We start from the raw sequence: 22,742 nt of genomic DNA on the forward strand, positions 1-22,742 counted from the left end.
ACCCCTCACTACAGCTGACTGCTCTGGAGAGCTGCAAAGGGAGATTTGCTCAGACACCCAGTAAGCAAAGGGAAAATTCTCCACATCCAGCTCCTGCCCTGCCTGCTTTGGCTCCACAACTTTCAAACTCAGACTTTGGCAATGGAGGAACCTTGTACCAAGAAAATCTAATTGGTGTAATCTGCCTCCCTGCTTAGTGAGGAGAGCAGTAAATCTTGTCTTTTGATGTTTTGACCGTGCACTGACCTAATGCTTAGAACTTTCTGGGAGGTCTCCAGCTGGATCTGTTGCTGTGTGCCAAGGATCTGTCACTGCTGCTAATCTCCTATTCATGAATGGCTCCCTTGATTGGGAGATGAATCACCAGTGGGTAACATCATCAGACATCACTTGGAACAAGCTCACCCTTGCAGTGAACAATCCACAGTCTGCAGCACTTCAAGGACAGCAGGAGCTTCTTCAGGTGCTGAGGATGAATCCCAACAGTCTCATAGCCCTGTGAGGGCCAGGCACAATTTCAAGCACCCCTTAACCTGCCTGGGAGCCTGTGCAGAGCCAGCACAGGCTGTCACTCTGTGCTCCTAGCTCACAGGGACCCTGCTGCCATGCACCTGTGCAGACTTTTTGCAGAGCATTTGACCATCAGGAAACCTAAGGATGCGAGGAGAAGCTGGGCTGGGGTGAGCAGAAAACCAGGCTGTAGCTCCCTGCCTGTGTGCATCCCTGAAGTGCACTAGATTTTCTCTGTTGTAAAAGTCCTGTGGAAACTTGTAGCAATTGTAGGAGCCACTAGTAAACCTTCTCCTAAGCCAGACTCCAACCCACCCACTGTTTCAGCTACACCAATGGTGGGCACCCGTGGTCTCTGGGTGATTCTGCTGAAGTTAGAGCCAAGTCATTTGTAGCAGGAAGCACCTGACATCCCTTCTCCCACTCCATGGCTCTCTAACCCTTAGCTCCCCTTCTCTGCTCACTCACCGTGAGTGGGGGCTGTGTTCTTTCCTGAAACACAGTTTTCCAATCTGATTGTGAGGAAGAAGGCTTTTAAGGCATTTTCTCCCCATAAGATCCTGCACATTACTCCGTATCACCTCAAGTCCTCCCATTTCTGTGTCACCTGACCATGAAGACATCTGTATCATTGCAAACCATAACAAAACACCCCATTTTCTTTGGATGTTTTCAGTTTTAATAAATAAGTGTTCCAGAAGTGCCAGATCTGTGCATCAGGGCTCAGGAGATAGAGATTCTCTTTCTGGGATGATGTTCCTACAGCCATATTGAGGGACTGGTACAGTTTCTGAGGCTGGTGGCTGTGGATCTGACCCTCACAGTTGTTGCTGGTGCTTTGTATCATTATGAAACAGATACTGAAACATGAGGAAAACTGCTATAGACCAACACTGTGAATTACAAGCTATGGATAAGGCAGGCATTTAATCCTCTTTAGCTTTTGTGAACAGGTTGGAGTCTCATTCAGCTCCAGACAACCACTGCTGTTATAAACACAACCTCTGTCTTGCCAGTTCCTCTCGTGTAGGAAACTGCTTCTGTAGGAGAGCACAGGAACTAAATCCGAACATAATCCCTATGGCTTAATACCATCGTGCATGAGTCACCCTGACAAATTAGGTAGCCAGCTGCATTACTGCTCAGCAAGTTAAGGATTCATTTCATGCCTGACAGCAGAAAACATTGCCCAGACTGGCCATCTTCCCCCAAGTGGACATGCAGGGAAATAAGATGGGATGAGGAGCCTGGGGCTTGCCCATGGTCACTGGGGGCAGAGTGCTTTCTCCAGTTGCCAGTTTGCAGTTGGACTTCTGTGGGGCTTCAAACAGTGCATTTATTCCTTTCAGTAACACCCCTTCTACATCATTGCAGGCACAGTTTGGAGAAGAGATTTCACTGAGGCATGGAAATCTCCCCTCTCCCTGTGCACGTTCGCTGGGTGCGCTCTTACAGCTCAGCAAAAGATTTCTTCAGACTTCTTGCAGAATACTTGAAAAAAGAGGAGAAAAAACAGTGAGTCCACTGACTTTTAATCCCTGCTTTCAACTTAACTCTTCTGCCTGCTACATTTTCTTTCCAGGGACAAGCAGTGACATGCACTACAAAATGTCCATGTCTAAGCAGAAACACCAGTTGTGCTCCTTGAGGATGATCCCTGATCAGAGCAGGACGCACAGAGGCACCAGGAGCCCATTCCTCAATTCAGCCTCCCTTGGTGGAGAACTTCTGCTGGCATTTGTTGGTTGGACATTGAGATTTCAGAATATTACTATGCTGGCAAAGGCTACAACAGAGGCATCATTATAATGATAAAAGATGCCTGGCAGCAAGGTATGGCTGGGTCATGTTTCTCAGGCTGGGTTTTTCCATGTCCAGCTACATCTGGCAGAAGCAAATGCCATAGGGTGCAGAATAGGATGACTGTGCTTTGCATGGTGGGTACAAATCTTAAATAGTCTGCATGGCTTCAGAAAGATCTGATTTTGGGAGTCTGTGCACTGCTGGTGCCTACAGTTTGGGGAATATAAAACCCTATAAAACTACAGCAGCTGGCACACAGCATAAGGACAATCCCACTGGGTCTCTGCAGGTGCTCAAGAGAGTAAAAATCCAGCAAGGAGAGCGATACTGGTCCCAGTCCATCTCCCAGCTGGAGTCCTAGTCCAGCCTGGAGCAGAGTGACCAGCACTAACGAGTACGTCGTTCACTGTCCCTCTGTCATGCAACCTTCCTGCAGCTCTCTGCAGGTTTTTTCCTTTATCTTCCTTGAGTAATTCTTTATCAGCAGCATCAGGTTGGTGCTGATAATGGGGCAGGATATGTGGTTTTAGCACAGCAGGCAGGGGCTTAGCTGAGGGAATCCCTGCTCAGAGCAGGGGGGTTCTGGGTGTCCCTGTCCACAGCACGTAGCAGCGCTGCCTCAAGCTGCTCTGGAGCAGTTCAGAGTTCCTGTGCCTGTTGGAGGAGGGCAGCACTGGAGCTGGGACATGGACTTGGACAAATTTGTCTCCATGGTCCGTGTTAGTCAGCTTGGCATTAGCCAGAGATGTGGCACAGCACAGGGTGGGCTCCTCCCACTCCTCCACTGCCCATGTGGGCTGCTGTGCTGGTGCTGCCGAACTCCCTTTGGCATAAACCAAATCCTCCCACCCCTAAATAAACACCATAAACCAAATCCTTCCACTCATAAACATATCAACCATTTACTCTGTTTCTACCTTTGCTCTGATAGCAGGGCAGGGCCTGACACAGGACCCGCGTTGATGTAGTCTGGCTCATCATCTGGGCTCTCTGTCAGCGGGGCTGTGGGTGAGGATGGGAAGCACTCATCAGTGAGTGGGTTGATGGAAAAACACACAGACCACTGACACACCATGTGTCCTGCCAATATTTAGCCTTTGGTGCTGATGTGTTTTTGTGCCTGGTCTAAGAAACCTTAGATCAGTGTCAAGGTCTCATTGAAGAGGCTTCAAAATGATCACAGCAAATTTGCAAACACTCTGGGCAGCTCTTCAGAGCCAAAAGGGATTTAATCTAGAGAGTGTGCAAACAGGAATCAGTTTGCTTAGACAACTTTCACACCAGAGACAAAAAGCTCTTAAATATCTATGTGTACACTCCCCACTATCTCCCAGGCCAGAACTCCCCCCCATGCCTCACAGGAAGCCACACATTAGATTAAACTGCAGTTAAAAGGTCAACTTGAGAAATAGGCCCCCTGATTACAGCAGGAGAGTCAAGGGCTGACCCACTGGGTGTGTGCCCACAGTTCTGTGTCACAGGGGATTACACAGCTGTGCTTGCGCTGGGGCAACCTCACATGTAAGAGGACATAAGACCTGAAGAGCAACATTTTTCTGTAGCATCCCATGGTCAGGGTTTAGGCACAGCCACCCAAATGGTGGCCTTTTGAGTATGAGAAACACCACGTCCCAATGGAGCAGCATTCAGTTATGGGCATGTGCAGCAATTTGCACATTGCCTTGGATATTTATCACGGACAGTTGGGGAAAAAATTAATTCAAGACAAGGGTGATGGCTGTGTTGCCCTGGCATGGTCTATACTGGCCTAGTGTAGCAGGCAGTCTGCCCATGAGCCCCATCCCCAAACAGCAAATAACAGCTGAGAACATACCTTGTCCTTGCTGGAGTTTCCATGTGTGTATGGCCATGCTGTTCTCATAGTCTACAGTGTCATCTGTGACAAGGAAGAGTTTGGACAGGACAATACTGAACAGCAAATGGACTCAAAATGGGCCTTTGTGAAACCCCTCTCCTACCACCACACCCTGACTGCGCAGTGCACGTGGCTGAGTTTCCAGCCAGCACAGATCTGCTGATGCTGCCTCATCATTTTTCCAGCCCTGGCCATGTGCCTGGATATGTGCAGGCACGGATGGGGATCAGACAGGTCCCTGCTGATCCTGCCTCCTCTAATCACTCTGCACAAAGCCAGGCAGGAGCAGGGCAGGCTTTAGCAGTGCAGAAAGCGTGTGTTAACTCACAGAAGGAAACCAAACTGACTTCCTCTTTTGATTACAACATCCCAGGACTGATGCTGGAAGCCCTGAATGGACACTGGGCCAATGGCATCCTCCAGAAGCTTCGTGGCTGCAGCCTTCTTGTACTGGATATGGTGAGAAACCTGAGCTAGGGGCTAGAACCATGATCAGCCTGGCTGTAACAACACTAAAAACCTAGAGATGCAGACCCCAAAGCTCCTGAATTGCTGCAGAAACCACCAAGTCAAAGGGATCAGGTTGGAAGTATCACCACGTGCATTTTCCTGCAGAAAGGGGAAATGCTCCAGGCCTCCTCTGTGTGTGCAGCCACCCCCTGCACTCCAGCTCCATGGCACAGAGCCAGTAGGAAGAGCTGAGCTGTGAACAAGCAGGTTTCTCTTGGCTAAGCAGGTCACTGTCCCTCTCTGCACTTTGTGTAACACACACGAACCATGACAGCAACACACTTACCTGGGTCAGAGCCCTGAGACGCTCCAATGGTGACGTTTTCATAGGAATAGGAATCCTCATCTTTCTCTGACAGAGAGAAGAAAGAGGAGTGACAAAGGACCTAAGGAAGTGTAAGCGAGCTGGGAAGATCCCTCAGCAGGAGGGGGCTGTTTCCCACAATGAAATGTAGATTAGCTAAAAGATAGCTAGTCTTTGTGATGGCCTGTGGTGACCAAGGGATGGCATATCCCAGTGCAGTGGAATCGGGTGGTCACCCACAGGAGCACTATCACCAATGGTTTTGGGCTGTCCTGTTTATAGGCAACAGATGGACTGATGGGGGCTTGGACATCCCTCAAGCTCCACAGCCCTGCTACACCCTTTTAATGAATGTGTCTCCTGGACCCACACTTGCTTCAGGCCATACACAGTGATGCACAGACCTCAGCAAGAACAGTCTCACAAGCTCCCTGAAGCCATGGGACAGCCATGCAAAGGAACCCACCTTGCTTGCCTGGGCACCTACCACGGGGTGGGGCGAAGAACCTGGTGCAGTTGTAGTAGTAATCCAGAGATATGGGCTCCCTGTGAGAAGAGCAGCACTGTTAGCTCCTCCTGCCTGGCACAGGCTTCCCAGGCTGAGCTATGGGAGTACCAGGACAGCACTGGGACCAGTATGGCTCCACTCGACCGTGCTGGTGGCAGCACAGGGTACTTACACATAGGCAGCATCTTCTTGCAGGCAGTTCTCTGCAAGAACAAGGGTTTGCTGTCAGCACCCCACCATGGCATCAACCTGAACAGCCATCCCTGGGCACAGCTGGACAAACCCCCCAGCACAGCCACAACCGATGTCCCCAGCAGCCACAAGGCCCTGGCACAGCCCCAAAGCCCATCCACAGCAGAGCCAGGTGGCTGGAGCATGGGGAGGCAGCCCTGATTCACCCCAGGTCCTGAGAAAACCCTGGCTCTGCACTTCTCATGGACACATCCTGCCAGCTGGCAGGGAGATGGGGAATATGCTCCCCAGCTTGGGAAAGGAGAGCACAGCCCCACACACCAATAATCCTCTTAGGGCAAGCGCCAGCTCATACTGCCCCGGGAGGGAGCAGAGGGCTCGGGAGCTCTGCCCGTTGGTCAGATCAGTGTGTGTCTTACAAAGCAATCTCTAAACTGACCGAGCCAGAGCTCTGCCAGGTGCAGTGCCAGCTGCCTGTGTGCTCCCTGCCAGCTCCCATGCCCTGGGACCTCCCATCCCCTCGGCAGCCTTCCTTCCCAAACCCCCCGACATGTGGCTGCAGCACTTACCTGCAAGGAAATTCTGGTACCTGGACTCATCCCTGCTCCCTGGGGACAAGAGATGATGGGAGTGATGGGAGCAGTTTGACAATGGAGACACCGAGAATTTCAGCAGCAGCAGCTCTACCCCCACTCAGCTCTGAGGTTAGGGGACATGGCTGCAAGTTGGACACTCCAGGGTACAGGAATTGGGACAGCCAGGGGGAATATTTTAAACAATCTATGCCTGTGGCTCTAACCAAGACTGGTCAGCCAGAGCAGGATGAGCACTGGGCTTTAAACTCAGACCTAGGATAGACCCAAATTAAGATGGACGTGGACCTGTTGGATCAAGTCCAGAGGAGTGCACAAGAATGCTCCAAGGGCTGGAGCCCCTCTGCTCTGGAGACAGGCTGGGAAAGCTGGGGTTGTTCAGCCTGGAAAAGAGAAGGCTCTGGGGAGACCTTAGAGCCCCCTTCAGTGTCTGGAGGCAAGAGAGACTGGACAAGGGCTGGGAGTGGCAGGACAAGGGGGAATGGCTTCCCACTGACAGAGGACAGGGATAGATGGGATATTGGGAAGAAATTTTTCCCTATGAGGGTGGTGAGGCACTGGCACAGGGTGCCCAGAGAAGCTGCGACTGCCCCGTCCCTGGAAGTGTCCAAGGCGAGGCTGGACAGGGCTTGGAGCAACCTGGGATAGTGGAAGGTGTCCCTGGCCATGGCAGGGGGTTGGAAGGAGATGATCTTTAAGGTCCTTTCCAACCCGAACCGTTCTGTGATTCTGTGATTCATTGTATCTGTGCCTGTCCCAGGAAGCTGCTCACCATATCCAGTGTGACAGGAAGCACTGAGCTCTTCGGTGGCTTTCCTGAAAGAGAGAAATGAGACCTAAAATCCCAGGTCTGAGCACACCCTAACAGCAGTTACACACCATCAGAAGGACCATCCATGAAACTTCCTTGTGAGGTTATCAAACACACACATGGAGCAAGGGGAGATGAAGAATTTGGGGTAAAATCCCAAGACAAGAATAACTATGTTTGAACACTGCAGCAGAGTTACCATGGCTGTGCAGTTTCTGGGGGTTTTGGTGATGGGGAGAAGGGGATTTTTCACATCAAACTGCTTGTAAGTGAATAATGGCCATTTCTTTTCCACAATGTATCTATTATGTACAGCCACAGCTCACTTCCCTGGGTTTGATTTAATCAGTTGCCAGAAGAATGCAGACTGAAGAGAATCCAGAAATACTCTAAACATACTATTGACCATCAATAAATGAAGCAACCTGATCAAGTTGAAGATGTCCCTGCTCCTCACTGGGGGGTTGGACTAGATGACCTTGAAAGGTCCCTTGCAACCCAAACTATTCTTTGATTCTAAGTACAGTCCAAGCCACATCTATAGGGCCCAGAATGCAATCCCAAATGTTCTTGTATGTTGTGTGAACTTCACCCAACCTTGGCTCTAGAGCTAGATTTTATTTGAGTTTTTTACCTACCTTGCTATTGATAAGTTTTCAGGTTCCTTAATTTTTTCCAGCCTTCGGGTTGCAGCTGGCAACAACAACAGAATTACCGTGTTAATTATTATGGCAGCAGCAGGTATTTCAAAGAGCACAGAACATCCACCAGAGAGGAATCCCCAGGACTGGCAAGCATTTTCCTAATGCATCCTAAAATAGCTTCCAAATTGTTCCTTGAATGTTCAAAAATGGTCAAAACAGGAAACAACTAGAGAAAAAGCTGGTGTCTGTGCAGACCGCAGAGCTTGCAAACACTTGCTGGAGGAAGCTACAATCCCAGCTGCTGCCTTGTTGCCTGTTGTCCCCCAAACCCGCTCGATTTGGGGGCCATTCCCCTCCCTCCACACTGCGAGGTGCAGTCGAGAGCTTTGGTGGGGCTGGGACGAAACAGAGACTTGTAGAGGGGTTAAGGGGCTTGGAGCCAGCAGAGTCCTGGGGCAGGGCAGAGCCATCTGCAGATGGACACATTTCACATGGACTCAGCAGCTGCTCATTGTGATATAAAACTCAAAAGGTCAGCGCTGAACCCAACCTGCCGCAGGAAGCAGTGAGGGGGGATGATGAATGAGTCACTCCTATCACCCACACCTTCATTTTCACAGGGTGCACAGCATGGTTCCAAGAGCCCCAGAAGTTGAGATGTCACTTTTCAACAACATTGCTTTAGTGAATTATTTTCAATGCAAAAGGCATTTTTTTCCTAGAGCTCAGAATTCGCATCCCTAGAAGCATCTAAGGTGGCTTGGACAATCCAGGTCTCATCATTTCATGGCCTGGCTTCAAGGTGACCCTTTGAATATTACTTTCACCCTGCTCTATGCATGCAGAGCCCCCACACCACGAGGCAGGAGCCACATGCAATGCTCATACTCACTGGTATGGGATCGAATCACCTCAAATCTCTGCTGGCTTTCGAGCCTGGAAAAAATAGCAGTGAAACCTCAGCTGAATTTTGGCGTTTATGACAAAGAAAACAGATAAAAGAGACTTGACTCTTTGGTGAGTGGAGGGCAGAGAGCACCATGCTGGGCTCTGTGATGTGCCAAGCTGCATCACTCAGCATGTCATGCAGGGCCTGTATGAGCTGGCAGCATCTTCCTGGAGACTCTTCTTTGATCCTTTAAAGACAATATGTGGTTTTGGACCACTGGTAGAGCAGCCAACATCAGTTAAGGGAAGGGTTCAGGGATGAGGAAAACATCTTTTAGGATTCCCATTCTGATGCTTCAGCAACCAAAGGCCAGAAGAGCCTTTTTACCCACAAAAAAATGGATGTTCATGCACGAAATGCCTTCAAACCCCACTGCTTCACCTCCACTGCTGCCTCTGCGCCTCCCATCATTCCTTAACATCAATATGAATAAAATAATGTTATCAGTGATAACCTATGCCCAGTAACCTCTTTACTTTTTAGTTAATAGGAGAGCTGCTTTTCAGAGCACGAGAGGATTCAACACCTTTTCTACTGCAGGTGTTTCTACACAGACACTTATTAACTCCAATTTTGGGAACCGTTTCCCCTTCTTTCATTGGGGTTGTCCCATACCCAGCTGGGAATCACGGCACAGGGCTGGTGGGAGAGATATCAAAAAACCCAAACGTAGAGTCAAACCACTTTGCTTGCAAGACACCCACACCACATCTCTAAAAAGAGCACACACCACCACAAACCTGAAGTCAAAGCACCTAACCCAGGTATGTTTCAAGAAGTTGAGACAATTCAGCAAGAGTCTGTGAGGGATGGAGTCTGTGGGGGACGGAGCCTTCAGTGGCTGCTCCATCTGGATCCCTCTGGAGCCTCTGCCCACAGAAACACCCCAACCCTTGGAGGCCTTTGCAGAGCCCTGTCGCACCTCGTTTGCTCTTGTGACAAAGCTTACAACCCAACTTTTCTTTTTTAATGTAATTTACTGTGGTTTGTCTGTTGCTGAAGGAAATAAGGGGTGGTGCATGTGTGTACACTGCATTTCCTTCATTTCTTGTGCCGCAGGTCAGTGGTTGCTCTGGTGCAGGGTCCCACCAGCACCAGCCAAGGGCAGGGGCTTCTTTATGAAGTAACCAACCTTTCTGTCTCATCTCAGGGCACAACAGAACAGGATAAGAACTTGTCCTTCTCTCCCAGACCTTTTTCCAACTAGTTAATGACTCAAGACATCACAGTCAGAGCTTCAGTTTAATTTTGGATTATTCTCTGTAAAGGCATTGCCCCTTCAGCAGCACCTTGGGCTGGGGGACACCACCTTGCATCCCATCCTGGCATTATTTTATTTTATATAAACCCAGATTTCAGCTTGGATCTGGCTCTGGGGCTCACCCTGGGTGAGTTGTTTGGGGAAGAAACACAACAGGGAAAGGCAACTTACTGGCTCCTCTGCTCATGGAGCTGTGTCTCCCGTTTGGTAGCTGGAAGACAAGGGAACAAAAAGCTCTTAGAAAGGATGCTTTGGGAGTTAAGAGATCAGAAAAGCCAATAAAATACATTCACAGAACTTCTTCAACACATCAGGACAGTGGAGGCAGTGAGCAGCAGCTGCACTAGGGTTTTGATGAAATTTTTTGAAACCATGTTTAAATTGTGTTTTTTGTCTCAAACCCCGCAAAGCAAAGCAACCAGTCCTGTCCCCAAACTGCAGCCTCTCCCCCACTAAAACCCCCCCAGTGCTCGGGAAGGGACTCAAACCCCACTGGGTGCTCACCCTACTGTCTGTATGAATTTATCCTCCAGACTCCCGTTCCATGCCTGCCCTTCTGTCCCAGACCCTCTGCAGGATTTGTGTAACTGGAGCTGGTCCTCCCAGGTGGAGTCCCAAAGCCACCCACCACGATGACCACGGAGAGGGGTCTGCAGCCCACAGTGTTACACCCACCCCAAGGAAGGGGTGCTGCAGTTTGGGTGCTCCTTCCCCCGCAGCTCTCTGGCAGAGCCTCTTCCCCACTCAAGCTGTGTGAGCATCCCCACAAGGGCAAAGCTGGTCCATGGCTGAGCAGAACCAAATCCACACGGGGCGGGACATTCCAAGAGGAAAGCCCAGCCAGGGCAGCGGGCAGGACCCGCAGCCCGAGGGCAGAACTTACCGGAGAGCTGGCACCTGAGGCAGAGGCTGAGGGCAGCCCCGAGCAGCATCAGCGCCGCAGCCGCCCACAGCTCCGGCTGCACCATGGCCCAGCCAAATCCAGCCTGAAACACACGGCAAGGGGACCCCGTGAGCTGTGGGAGCACACAGGGGTGTGAGGCTATCCCTCAGAGAGCTTTTACCCCCAAAAAGCCACGTGGTGTTTGCCCTCACAGCCCCATGGAGCCAGGAGGCTGCTGAGGATGCAGAAGGGACTTTCGGGTTGTATGACGGGGCAGCAGAGGCAATGCCCTTTCCTGCACTGCTCCAAATTACTCATTCCTAATCCCCAAACCCACACTGCTGCCATCAAACGCTGTCAGCAGACAGTAATTTTTTAATATCTAGAATAGAGGACAAAAGGGAGGCACTCAGCAATAGTTAAATGGTCAAGACCTTTGCACAATGTGCTCTGGCTCTTTTCTGCAGCTCAGAGTGACTTCCACTGTTAAATTCCCCGTGCCTTTTTCTGCATTGAGCTGGCTCAGCCACCGGCTCTTCCCCTCCTTTCCATGACAGGCTTTTCCAGAAACAGCAGCTAACAGTTTTCAACAATCAGCATGATTTGGCTTCAACTTCTTCCTTTAAAATACAAAACATCCTATAAATATCACAGAAAGAGCCTGCTGGCACTGAGATGGATCATTTAGCCCATTCCTATTCCCCAGGGCCAGATTTTTTTAAGTTACAGATTATTTTAATTTATTTTGTGTTTTTAATAAACTTTTTTCCCTAGGGATGGAGATGCTTCAGTGTGCCAAAGGCCAGTACGTCATCGCTCTGGCTGGCAGGAAGCTTTCCTACTGCCTACCTTCAACCTCTCTTATTACAATTTAAGCCTGGATTATACTGGTGAATGGAGGAGGAAAGATATAATAATTGATAATTAAAATAATTCAAATTAATGAAACAAATGCCAGTAGCAGACAATAGAAAGCAGCAGCTTGATTCTGCCCTGCTCAGCACCTTCTGCTTCTGCTTGATTAAAGTGGAATAAACAACATTTCTCTGCCCAAACTCCCCAGAAGTTTGGAAGTTGCTCTGACAGCCCGGTCATGTTGGAGAAAACCCAAAGCCTTTCATGGCAGCTGAGCCTGTGGGGACTGAGCAACATCCTCCTGTCCCTGCCAAGCACTTGGGACATGTTGGTGAGCATGTTGGTGGGAGGTTTGTGGTCCAGTTTGTCATTGAAGTCTCAGTCCTGTGCCAAGTTTCTAATTATCAGGGCATGGTGAAAATAATCATGGTGCAAATCAGCATGGGGCAGGGAAAGGAGATGAAGGGAACTCCCTCATTTCCACTCAGACAGACCTTGAGCAAAACAGGGAGCAATGGCTGAAGGGGTTTGGTGTCAGCATCCTCTCAGTGGTTCCCAAACACCGTCTGGCTGCCCAGAAGTGACCTCAATGAGGCTTTGAGACCACCCCTTGCTTGGGAACAAACTGGGCTCATTCCTGTTATGTTCCAGTTCCCTGGGCTCTTCAGGACCCAGCAGCTGCCAGCACTCGCTCCACCATGGCTTTGCCCTTTGTAGACCCCCAGAGGCCTCTCTTTCTCTGCACAGTTTTTTTGCAGCACTTCCTGAAGAAGATGAGACGAGTTGTTCGAAATTTAAGTGCCCAGACCTCCACGCACCCGCCTCAGAGGTGCAGGACCAGAACCCAACAGGGACAAGTCAAAACCCTGTGGTTTCTCCCATCATTTTTCCTTTGCTCAGCATCCCCCATGGAAATCATGAGCTGTAGATCCTCTCCACGAGGCAGCTGCGGGAAGTTGGCCCAGTGCTGGTGACCAAAATACAAAGGGCTGCAATGCTGCTGCTTTGTTTGTGGGCTTTCTGGCTTTTTTTCTCTTTTTTCTTTCTCTTTTTTTTCTCTCTTTTTTTTTCTTTAAAGTGAAGGCAAGGCAGAGCTGAAGGCACCTGACAACACTGACCTAGTTTGTCCCATTGCATGGCAGGCCACCTTCTCCCTTCCAGAGCCAATTTTATCTCAGCCGCGGGCAGTGAGGCAGCAAAACCTGGCTGCTCCTGAGCCCCCACTCACCAGGGACACAAAAAGTGGTCATTTGAGGGGCTGATGAACAGGACATGGTGTGTCCCACCCCATCACAGCTTTATCCCCCAAGTCACACACAAACACCATCAGCCCTGAGATCAGTTGTGTTCCCCAAATACCCAAGCTCATGGAAAATCCTTTCTTTTGGTACAAGCCCTGCTCTGGTAAGGAGATGACAGAAGGAGGTGATGAACAGATTTATGACAAGCAGAAGGCTGGAAGCACTTACTCATGGCTGGCAGGATATAAATAAAATATTTGGAAGGCTGAACATGCTTCCCTGTGCTCTGCCTTGGGGAGTTGGAGAGGAGAACAAATAGACTCGAGCCATGGAGGTCTCAGCACAGAAGGACACGTGGAGTTCATGGATGGCCAGCCCTGCATTCAAGATGCTAAACCCAGACTCAGGGAGAAAACAGGTTCCCATAGTTTAGTTAAGTGTCACAATGCCCTGTTCTGTTCATACACTTCCCTCTTCTCCTTTTGCCTGTTTTTCCCCGTTTTGTGCTGAGGAAGCCAGTGGGGCCATGGCACACCCTGAGCACCACCACCCCACAAATCCCCCAGGAGCAGCTGCTCCAGACAAGCAATGCCTGGGAGAGCAACACACTGGAGTCTGGATAGGGCTGTGGTCTCCTTCAGAGGGCGAAGCTCTCCTTCCCAAACAGGGGCTGCTCTTTCTCTGGCCTCAGATATTTTTAGCAAGCAAGGAGACAGGCTTTTTCTTACTAAAAAAGTTTAGGAAGAATTAATGAACTTGCAAAATCGTATCCACTCTGTGCCAGGTCTTGTCATTCCTAATTTAAGGATTCACCCCAGTAACAAGGCTCACTATGAAGATCCAAGGGAAGGAGAGGTGGTTTTATCCAGGAAGACTAAAAGGTCTCCTGCTTTTAATTCCACTGAAATGGAGAGTAAGAGGACATGGACACTCACTGTCTGTCTGTCCAAGAGCTGCACAACAAAATGAGAAAAACTTTTGAATTGAACTAAGGCGATTCTGGCATCTAAAGGGAGTGGGTATAAGCTGGATATGCACAGACTGGAAATAAAATTCCTAATGGATGGAAAGTCTGGAAGAACTTCCCAAAAGCAGCAGAAGAGGCACAAAGCTCACTAAAAAAAACCTGCAAGAGCACTTAAAGTGAACTTTAACTTTTTACTGAGAAACCAGGAGGGTGAGGAATGTGTTGATGTGGCCTCAGCAATGCCTGGTTTTCCATGAGATAATTTCTGCTGAAGACATTTTAGCCCTTTGCAGATGTCAAGCCCAACCCTGTGTTTACATTGCAAGATAAAGACTAAAATAATGTATTTATATGATGTATTCTATCTATTCATCAAAAAATGCCCAAAAGGCAAATATAAACCAATCACCTTCTCTCCCCTCCAGAAAGTTTTGTGGTCTGCACCAGTTTGCAGTAAATTAATTCTACTTCAGGCTGGTAGGATGAGTCACTGGTATGAAATATGAAGTGGAGAGTGTATTTAAAGACTCACCATATGAAATTCAGCACACTGACTTGTTGAACAGATGCAATATTCAGCTTGACTCAATGTCTCTAACATGTCTAAGAAAAGCAACTCCACTTTCTGTTTGCCTGTGTGGCACAGATTGCCACAGAAAGTCCCATCGATTCAGAAATTAAAGTCTCAGACCAAGGAAGCTCCTGTGGCTGGAAACACTTCAATGACGAGCACTGAGCCTCCAAAAAAGCTCCTTTCCAGAGGTCTGTACATCTCATTTCCTACCAGATTTATGCCAGTGTCAGGCTTCTTAGGAAAGCTGCTGCCATAGAGTTAAAGTCTGGGGTTTTTACACCTATTCAGGCAGATGAGGATTTTATGCCAATAGATGCATTTCAGTAGAACATATGATAAAAGGGGAAAATTAGAATTGATAAACCAACTTTCACATAGATTATAACTTCGGAAAATACTTTTAAAAAAACCTCGGGTGGAAAATACGGTGCAAAACCCCAGTCACAACAGGCATGGCAGCACAAAAAGGTAACTCACAGACGTATCTTGTATTTGTAACTTCCCTGTTCCAGGCAGCATTGAAGCCTCACAGCATCATCCACTTCCACTGGGAGCCCAGGGGATGCCATGTTAGCAATACAGGCAACCCCTGTGTAACTACATACTCCAGTCCCACGAAAATGAGCCAATCTCACACAAGATTATCCCAAAATTATCCTCTTCTGCTAAATTATCTGCCTCATGGCCCATATTACACTGAGCATTGATCACACAAGAGAAAACTGATGCAAAACCAAATCTCTTTCCATCTAGAATTAGCAATTTCAAGAACTTACATGCAGTAAAATAAATACATTCATATCCATGAAACCAGTCAGGTCTGTAATCAATGGAAAACCCAGAAAGTGTCGTTTGAATCAGCTATTTTTAAGGATTTGGCTTTGGAGGGGGAGCAGCGTGGGCTGCAGCAGTCCCAGAAGCTTACAGGCAGGAGCCAGAAGAAAGACCATGCAAGGATGAGGGAAGCTCAGCACAGATTGAATCTTCCAGAATATTTTAGAAGATGTGAGTGCAGAAATAATGTAATTAAGCCCACGTTTCCATCAGCAGATGGATAAGGAGATGTAAAGGACTGTACTGTAAAACAGGCAATGCAGGTTGTGTGGGACGGACTCATCTCAGGTCCAGAGGGGTCTAAATGCTGCTGAGAAGAGAGAGTTGGCAATTCCCACCTTGGAGCTGGTGATGGCCAGGAGCAGCAGCGAGGAGGGAACATCCACCGTGCTGCTTTTCAGAGAGGTTTTACAGGGATGACCTTGAACTTCTTTAAAGGGTCACCGAGGTCTAACCTGGGATCTCTGAGCTCGGTGGGCTACTGGCCCCAAAGGAGCCCCAAGCACCTCCGGCCACTTTCCTCTCCCCATCCCTCCCTCCCTCCCTCCCCCGCCTTACCCACAGCCTCAGCCGCTCTCCCCGCTGTGTCCCATCTCCTCCAGCACCTCTGGGGCGCAGCTGCCGGGGCTGGGGCCGGTTCCTCCAGGGCTCGTCAGCAGCTGCTGGTTTCCTGTCCCCCTGTGAATCACCAACCCCAGCATCCGGGCAGCGCCTCGCGGCTCCCCGAGGGACGGCGCCTGCACAAACCCACTCGGGCCAGGGTGGCCCCGTGGGGAGAGCGAGAGGCTCGGACCCCGCACAGCACCGAGGTCACGTCCCTTGAGGTTCAGATGGGGCTGGTGCCCCAAGAAAAGTTCAGGCTTCCTTTTGGCAAAGAGCCTTCACAGGAACGACACTGCGCGCTGGAAGTGGCAGGTGCTGATGCCATGAAGATTTTTGCCTTTTCTTTTATACCCCTGTTATACCTTTTTACAACTTCTGTATTCTCAGTGCTTTTTGCCTACATTCTTGGCCTTGTTTGTTAAGCTAAGAGACTCAACATTTTAGAAGCTTCGTAGCCAGGGATCAGTGTGCCCCAGAGCCCAAGGTCCTCTCCAGAACACATTCTGTAAACTAAAATAGAACCATCCAGGGGAAGGTTCCTTGGGGAGGGGGGCTCACTTGAGCCTCTCATTGGGGAATCTTTGATAGATCTGCTAATTAGTAAAACCTATAATGTTATACCCAGTGTTGGGGAGGGGAACACAGACAGAGACTCGGCGGGGTGCATCTCAATGCACATGACCTGGACGTGTGTACCTAAGGATCCTTAAAATAAACACCAAGGTAAAATCCCTTTTCCCCTTCTAACCGTGTATGACTCTTGATTTTAAGACCAAGAAAAGGCATCAGTGCTGCCTGGAAAATCTCAAAGCAGGCACAACAAACTGCAAGCCCTCTCTTAGTTTTTATGGAAAAGATGGTAACAAGTTTCAAAGGCAGCAAATAGCCCGAGGTCACCATTGCTCCAGGCCAAACCTGGAGCTCCTGTCCGGCGCTGTAAGAATAAAATCAGCTCATATGCTTCAGCATTGGCAGTTTGCACACAGCAGGCACAATTTCACTGCATTCTTCAAAATAAAAAAAAAACGTAATTCCTCAAAATTTTTGGTGCTTGAATGGAATAAGGAGGGTTCATGAATAATAGGGGATTTATGTACTGGCTGTGAGCCCTGTCACAGTCCATGAAAGAGGGATCCTACTCCAGCACTAGGGAAGTCTGCACACAGACAGAAATGTGCAGTTGTGCAACAACAGTGCAAGAGCCACGGGGCTCAAGAGTTACAACCATAAACAAAACGTTTCATGCTGCTTTCACTAAGGCTTTACAAAGCCTCTCTTACATGTAAATTATTCAGTAAAGGGAAATGTTGTTATATTTAAATTAGGGCACTCTGAAGCTGCCACAACCAGCCACCTACACCCAGCTCTCTGTGCGAGAAGGGGACTCTTCTTCACAAAAATGATTAAGGAGCCAATGGTTACAGTTTTTGCAACTCTGGGATGAAATCTGGCTATTGAGCTTTCAGAGGAAACATTACTTCAATAAGATATTAACCACTGTACATGCAAATAGACTTTCTCTCTTCCAATTCTAACCTGAGATGCAAAATTAATGCACCTTCCAGAGCCATTCCCAGACAAAATCTGGGTGCTGAAGCCTATCTTGAAATCAGTATAATCTGAACCAAAGATAAAAAGAGGCAGACCCAGCTTTCAATTGCTCACGTGGTTTCTGGGTGGTCTTTGTGTAAAGGACATTGCAAAAGGTGAAATGTTTTTTTCACTGCCAAAAGAGTTGTTACAAAATTGGCATTTCTAGCAGAGGTCTTAGTGATTAAATAGTTTACTAACAGATTTCTTGCAGAGTTTTTACATGTTCAAACATAAGCTGACAACAGAAGTTTTGCAAAAGAGTTCTTTATGGCAGAACTGATAGTCTAAATATGCTGGAGACTAAATTTGCCTTTTGTACCTGAAATCAATCACATCAGGAACAGCCACTGCTAAAAAGGAGCCACGTATTCATTTACAGGTTCTCTGGTGGGTCTCAGAGCTTCAGGGATGACTCAGTGCTGTGGTGTGGATGTTACCCTGGTTGGCTTGGGCTGCACCTCGTGTTAGTCCCCACTGTCCCCTGATGGACCACTCAGCCTTTTCAGAGCAGGCAGAAGCTGCTCCTGTGCCCAAGGAGCAATGCAGGAGAGTCACCCCAGTGTGATATAACAGCTCTTGGGCAGAGTGATGCCCTTCAAAGGCATCAGTCCTCTGCAGAGGCCCACCACCTTGATTAGAGGGTAATTACTGCAGCAGCACATGCCTCTGTGTGGATCCTATCTCCCTTCTTCACATTTCTCCCAAGAAGGGCTGGATGTAAAGGTTTAGGATGAGTCCTCACTCTGAGAACTCTCCAGCACAGCCCCAGGTTCTGCTCTTTGTGAGGCCAGACCAACGCCCCTCCAACACACACAGAATGACCCCTCAGGCATCAAACCTGGCTTGGGAAACTGGGCTCTACCCTTGTCTGTCCTTTCCCTCCTGTAACCCCTCTGCCTCATTGAGACCTGCTGCTGGAAACCATTTCTGATTTTACAGAAGGTCAAAGACATAGGAGCAGCACATTTTTAACTATTGCAATAAGTTATAGAAACACCACAGTATAATTTCACCTTTCACGTTCTTTTTAAAGCTCGCCCGTTTCAACTTGGGTTTGTTTTCCCCCCATGACAAACACATAGTTCCTACTCCTCCAGGCAGGTTCACCAGCTAACCTAACCCACTTTTTCACCTTTTGATATAAAGCTGACAAGCTGCAGAGAGATCTCTTGGGCCCAGAGGGCTCATTAGAACCCATCTTCTACCCTGCACAGCTTACCTGGGCCCCGGAAAGCCAAATGCCCTGAGGGCTGGTTTACGTTCTTTCAGATAAAGGTAGGGGCTGCTCCAAGACCAGCTGGCTTTGCTTGAATCAGGTGTTGTGACTAACTCTGATCAAAAATCAGCAGTGAAACAAGGACCGGAAAACAGGGCATCATCTAAACCTCACCTTCTGCACAAACACACCCGATGCTGGAAAGTTTGAGAAAGCTCCAACATGCTCCAAGCTCATGCTCATGCATTTTCCAAGCTCCAACAGGCTCCAAGCTCACCAGCTTTGCGTGTCAAGCATTGCTCTGCACCAGCATCAAAGCCCCTCTTGCTTTGAGACGGAACGAGCACGTGTCTCATCCCAACCACTACCTGGGATTACAATGAATTCCATTTGTTTAGCAACATTTTCATGGCGCTTTAACGCAAGCCATATCTTGGAGGAAATTTTCTGATGTGCTGAAGTAGTCCTGGATAGTTTTGTATCCACCTAGAAACGGCGTTTCTCTCTGCCGTAGTGGAACGAGTCTTTCCCCAGGCAAAGGGGAAGTGCTGCCTCCTCCCCTGCCCCAGCTGCACGTCAGATCTCTCTGAGCTGAAACCGAAAGTGGCTCCGTTCCTGCTGAAGGAAAATAAATGCTGCTACCACCCAGTGGAAAGTCATCTCACAGCCAGGATCCCTGGGTGCTTCACAAAACTTTGGCCAAGTGAACTTTGCAAAGACTAATCCCAAACATCCCTATGGCCACAAAGTTTCCCGTTCTTATCCTGCTGAGTTCATCCTTGTAGACACAAGAATTCTTAAATTTGAAGACAAAAACCTAGAAGGTTTGAATGCTTTTATTTGAATTTTTATACAGCAATACAAATTATACAGATTCGTTACAGTACAGATTTTGCAGGGGTTTATAGAGGTACTTTGTGAGTTTTTGGTTTATTTAAAAGAAAGAGGCAGATCTCGGGAGCACGGTGACATGAACAAAACAATCTTGTGGTAGGAAGCAAATCCTGACCACAGGGAACACTAACCTGGCTGAAACCTACTGGGCAGAAACGTGGTGGCAACATTCCCAGCAATAACATCCCAAAAACATCAACCCTGGGATACTCTAGAGCTTTACACAGGAATTGGTGAGCACACAGGTAACAGGGTTGTTCCTGTAACGCTGAAAGTCCTCAAAGCCCTTGGATGTACTTTGCTGCAGAGGGGACAGAAGTGAGGGAAGCTGATGTCACACTGAACCTGCTGTTGAGCAGGTGATGTCACGGAACAGAGTTGTTGACACGATGGAAAAGGAAACCAGAAAATGCTTTAGATTGAGTCACTCCAACAGGTACAGTAAGATGAGGAACACGATTTAAGACCTAATAACGCTGCCTCCATGTGCACACCAAGACACTGCATGCACCACCAGAACCTAATGGCTCGTGTCTTGTGTCCATCTCGGGTTCCTGTGAGCAGACTCAGGAGAACAGCAGAGCTTCCCTGCAGGGGCTGAACAGATAATGTCATCAAGGTATTGCTATTACTAATGTGCATCAGGCTTGAGAGTCAAGTGTCTGGCACTGAAGGATTAAAGCCTTTCAGCAAGCAGGGTCAAAAATATGATTACAGCATCCTAAGTGCTTCTATTCAGTTTGGTTTAATACTGCTATAGCAAGTGCTATCACAAACAACAGAATAAATTACAGATTATATAAATAAAATGTATGCACCAAATAAAAGATATCTCTCTGCCAGTTTGAATATACTTCGTTCCTGCAGGGGGTAAGTGGCATTGAAGAGGAGGGAGTCAACTACCAGATGAGAAAATTCCCCTCTCAGCTGGAAATCAAATTCCTTTTCAGTCACAGAAACTCCCTTTTCTAAAAATTTAACACAAGCAACACCAACTAAATTGCATCCCGAGAATCCATCCCAGGGAAGCCCTTGAAAAGTACAAAGGTAACTGATTCTACACTAGAATATGCTGGAATAGGCGAGCAGTCCCTTTCCTTCAGAGCGTTTGCACCCCACTGGTAGTGAAACAAAGAAACCACCAGAATGTAGAACATAACACAGATTTCAAGATGCTCAACGTTAACAGCTGCTCTTGCTGTGAGTGTGAATAACCACGAGACGGCTGCTGCGCACAGAGAGGGAATGGGGCCGGAACAGAAAACCTGTGACTACGCCTTGGAGCCAACCTGACACACAGAGCTGCTGTCCAAAACACACCCAGGAAAACAGGGGGATTCCAGCAAAGTCACTGCAAGCAGATTTGTCCAAAGTAGCAGGACAAGGACTGCTCTGCAAGCTGCAACACGCCAGCGCTCTGCTTGAAGGGGCTGCACGTGCATTCCAAACTCTGCTGGCTTTAATATTAAATCTTTCCTACAAAGAGGAAAGGTTGGTTGCAACATTACAGGATTTGCTCTAAAATTCTCACAGTTTTATCATCTTTTCTGAAGACAAGTCAGCAGCCAGTAATACAGGTAGCAAAATTATGTACTAAATTCAGGATTGAAACTGTAACAGCATTCATGACATAAGTTAAAAATATCAGTATAATCCAAAACTGCCCTGGGACAGCAAGCTTGGCCACAATCATCCTCAGCCCTGGGACACCTGCAGAACTTCAGAAATTCATGGGCAGCACTGGAGACTCTGAATAGTGGCAACACATCTCAGCAGGAGAACAAGTTGTTGCTTAGGAAGGCCAGTAAGCCACACTCGAGGGCATGAATTTAATGTGACTCTACCATCACCAGCCCATTATTTGAGTGTGTGGACACTCCTCCACCTCTTTCTTCAGCCATCAGAACAACCTTGATGGCCACAAGCACAAAGAGCCCCCTCAGAATCTGCTCCAGGCTCGCACAGCCCAGCAAGTTGGCAACACACCCATGCCAGCACTGGGTGCTGCTCTGAGTGCTGGGATGAGCTCTCCCAGGGCCATTCCTGGACTCAGGAGTTCAGTGGGGATTACTTTTTGGTGGTTGACAGCAGAGTTTTGCAGCACATTAAATGCTACTATTCACTGCTGCAGTGTCCAGCAGCTCTTCCAGACTCCCAGCTTTCCCACTTGCAGCCAAACTGGAGTAACATGGCAAAGCACTTCCTACAGTAGCAAAGCAAACTCGGTTTCAGTTCCAAAACCTGCCTGGTGCCTTCCTACCTTCAGTTTTGTTTATTTTTCTACATTTAAGCTAGAAGAAAGCTCTGCACAGCTACCAGAAATAACTCAGTGAGAACATGAATACCCGCAAAGTGAATTATCCATTTGCTACACTGCTGGTACCTCCTCAGTCTGGGCTTTACCATGTGAGGCTTAGCTTTAAGCTACAGGTAAAGTTAAGCATCACAGGTTAAACCTCAACTGCTTTTCCTGGTGGGATGGGAAGAAAATCTTGCTTCCTTTCTACAAAACTCAAATGCTGCATCCATACATTAAATATAGTTGTGTCAACTGTTGACACAAGCTGGTTGATAAGCTTCTGTATAGGAAAACATCCATCCACTAAATTTTTGAAGGAGGGAAAGAAAAAGGACTGGAGGAGTCTGACCCTGAACCAGGGGAGGAACAGTGTGGAATGCTCCAAAGAAGCCATGCAATGCATGAATGCTTGCATATGAAAAATTACAAAAAAACCCACAACAAAACAAAACAAAACAAAAAACCAATGATTTTGGGACCAGGCTGCATAGTGGAAAACCCTTCTAGAACTAAGATGAGCTGTTTGCCACCTCTCTCACTCATCAGGGCTCCTTTTCTCCACGCAGTGATGAAATCCCTGCTTCCAGCAGCACCAGTTTGACAGGGCAGCTGTGGATAAGCTGTGGCAAGAGCTGCAGGGGACCAACTCTCAACCAGCCCTGCTCTTCCACACTCCTCAGGCTGACATGCAGGACAGCCAGGTACTGGCACACACAGCTCCAGCACAGGCTCCAGAGCAGGACTGGGACTCTGCTCAAGCTGTGGTAAGAGCAGGTCTAAAGAGAGGGTGGACTGAGTAGCTGGAAGCAGGAACACCTCCCC

The 22,742-nt window shown here is 48.3% G+C and overlaps 1 protein-coding gene across 1 annotated transcript; it reads right to left on the minus strand.

Annotated features, from left to right (window-relative positions):
• Positions 1-670: 670 nt before the first annotated feature.
• On the minus strand, positions 671-16,016 carry LAT2 (linker for activation of T cells family member 2). The gene is given in 14 exon segments (XM_069033319.1): positions 671-2,001; positions 3,231-3,315; positions 4,148-4,210; positions 4,986-5,051; positions 5,470-5,549; positions 5,684-5,714; positions 6,273-6,311; positions 7,069-7,112; positions 7,746-7,800; positions 8,644-8,687; positions 10,133-10,172; positions 10,845-10,947; positions 15,874-15,987; positions 15,990-16,016. Coding segments are annotated over 14 exon segments (810 nt in total). The 3' UTR covers positions 671-1,982.
• Between the last annotated feature and the right edge of the window lie 6,726 nt (positions 16,017-22,742).

This window comes from Aphelocoma coerulescens, chromosome 19 (assembly GCF_041296385.1).
Source record: "Aphelocoma coerulescens isolate FSJ_1873_10779 chromosome 19, UR_Acoe_1.0, whole genome shotgun sequence".
NCBI lineage: Eukaryota > Metazoa > Chordata > Aves > Passeriformes > Corvidae > Aphelocoma > Aphelocoma coerulescens.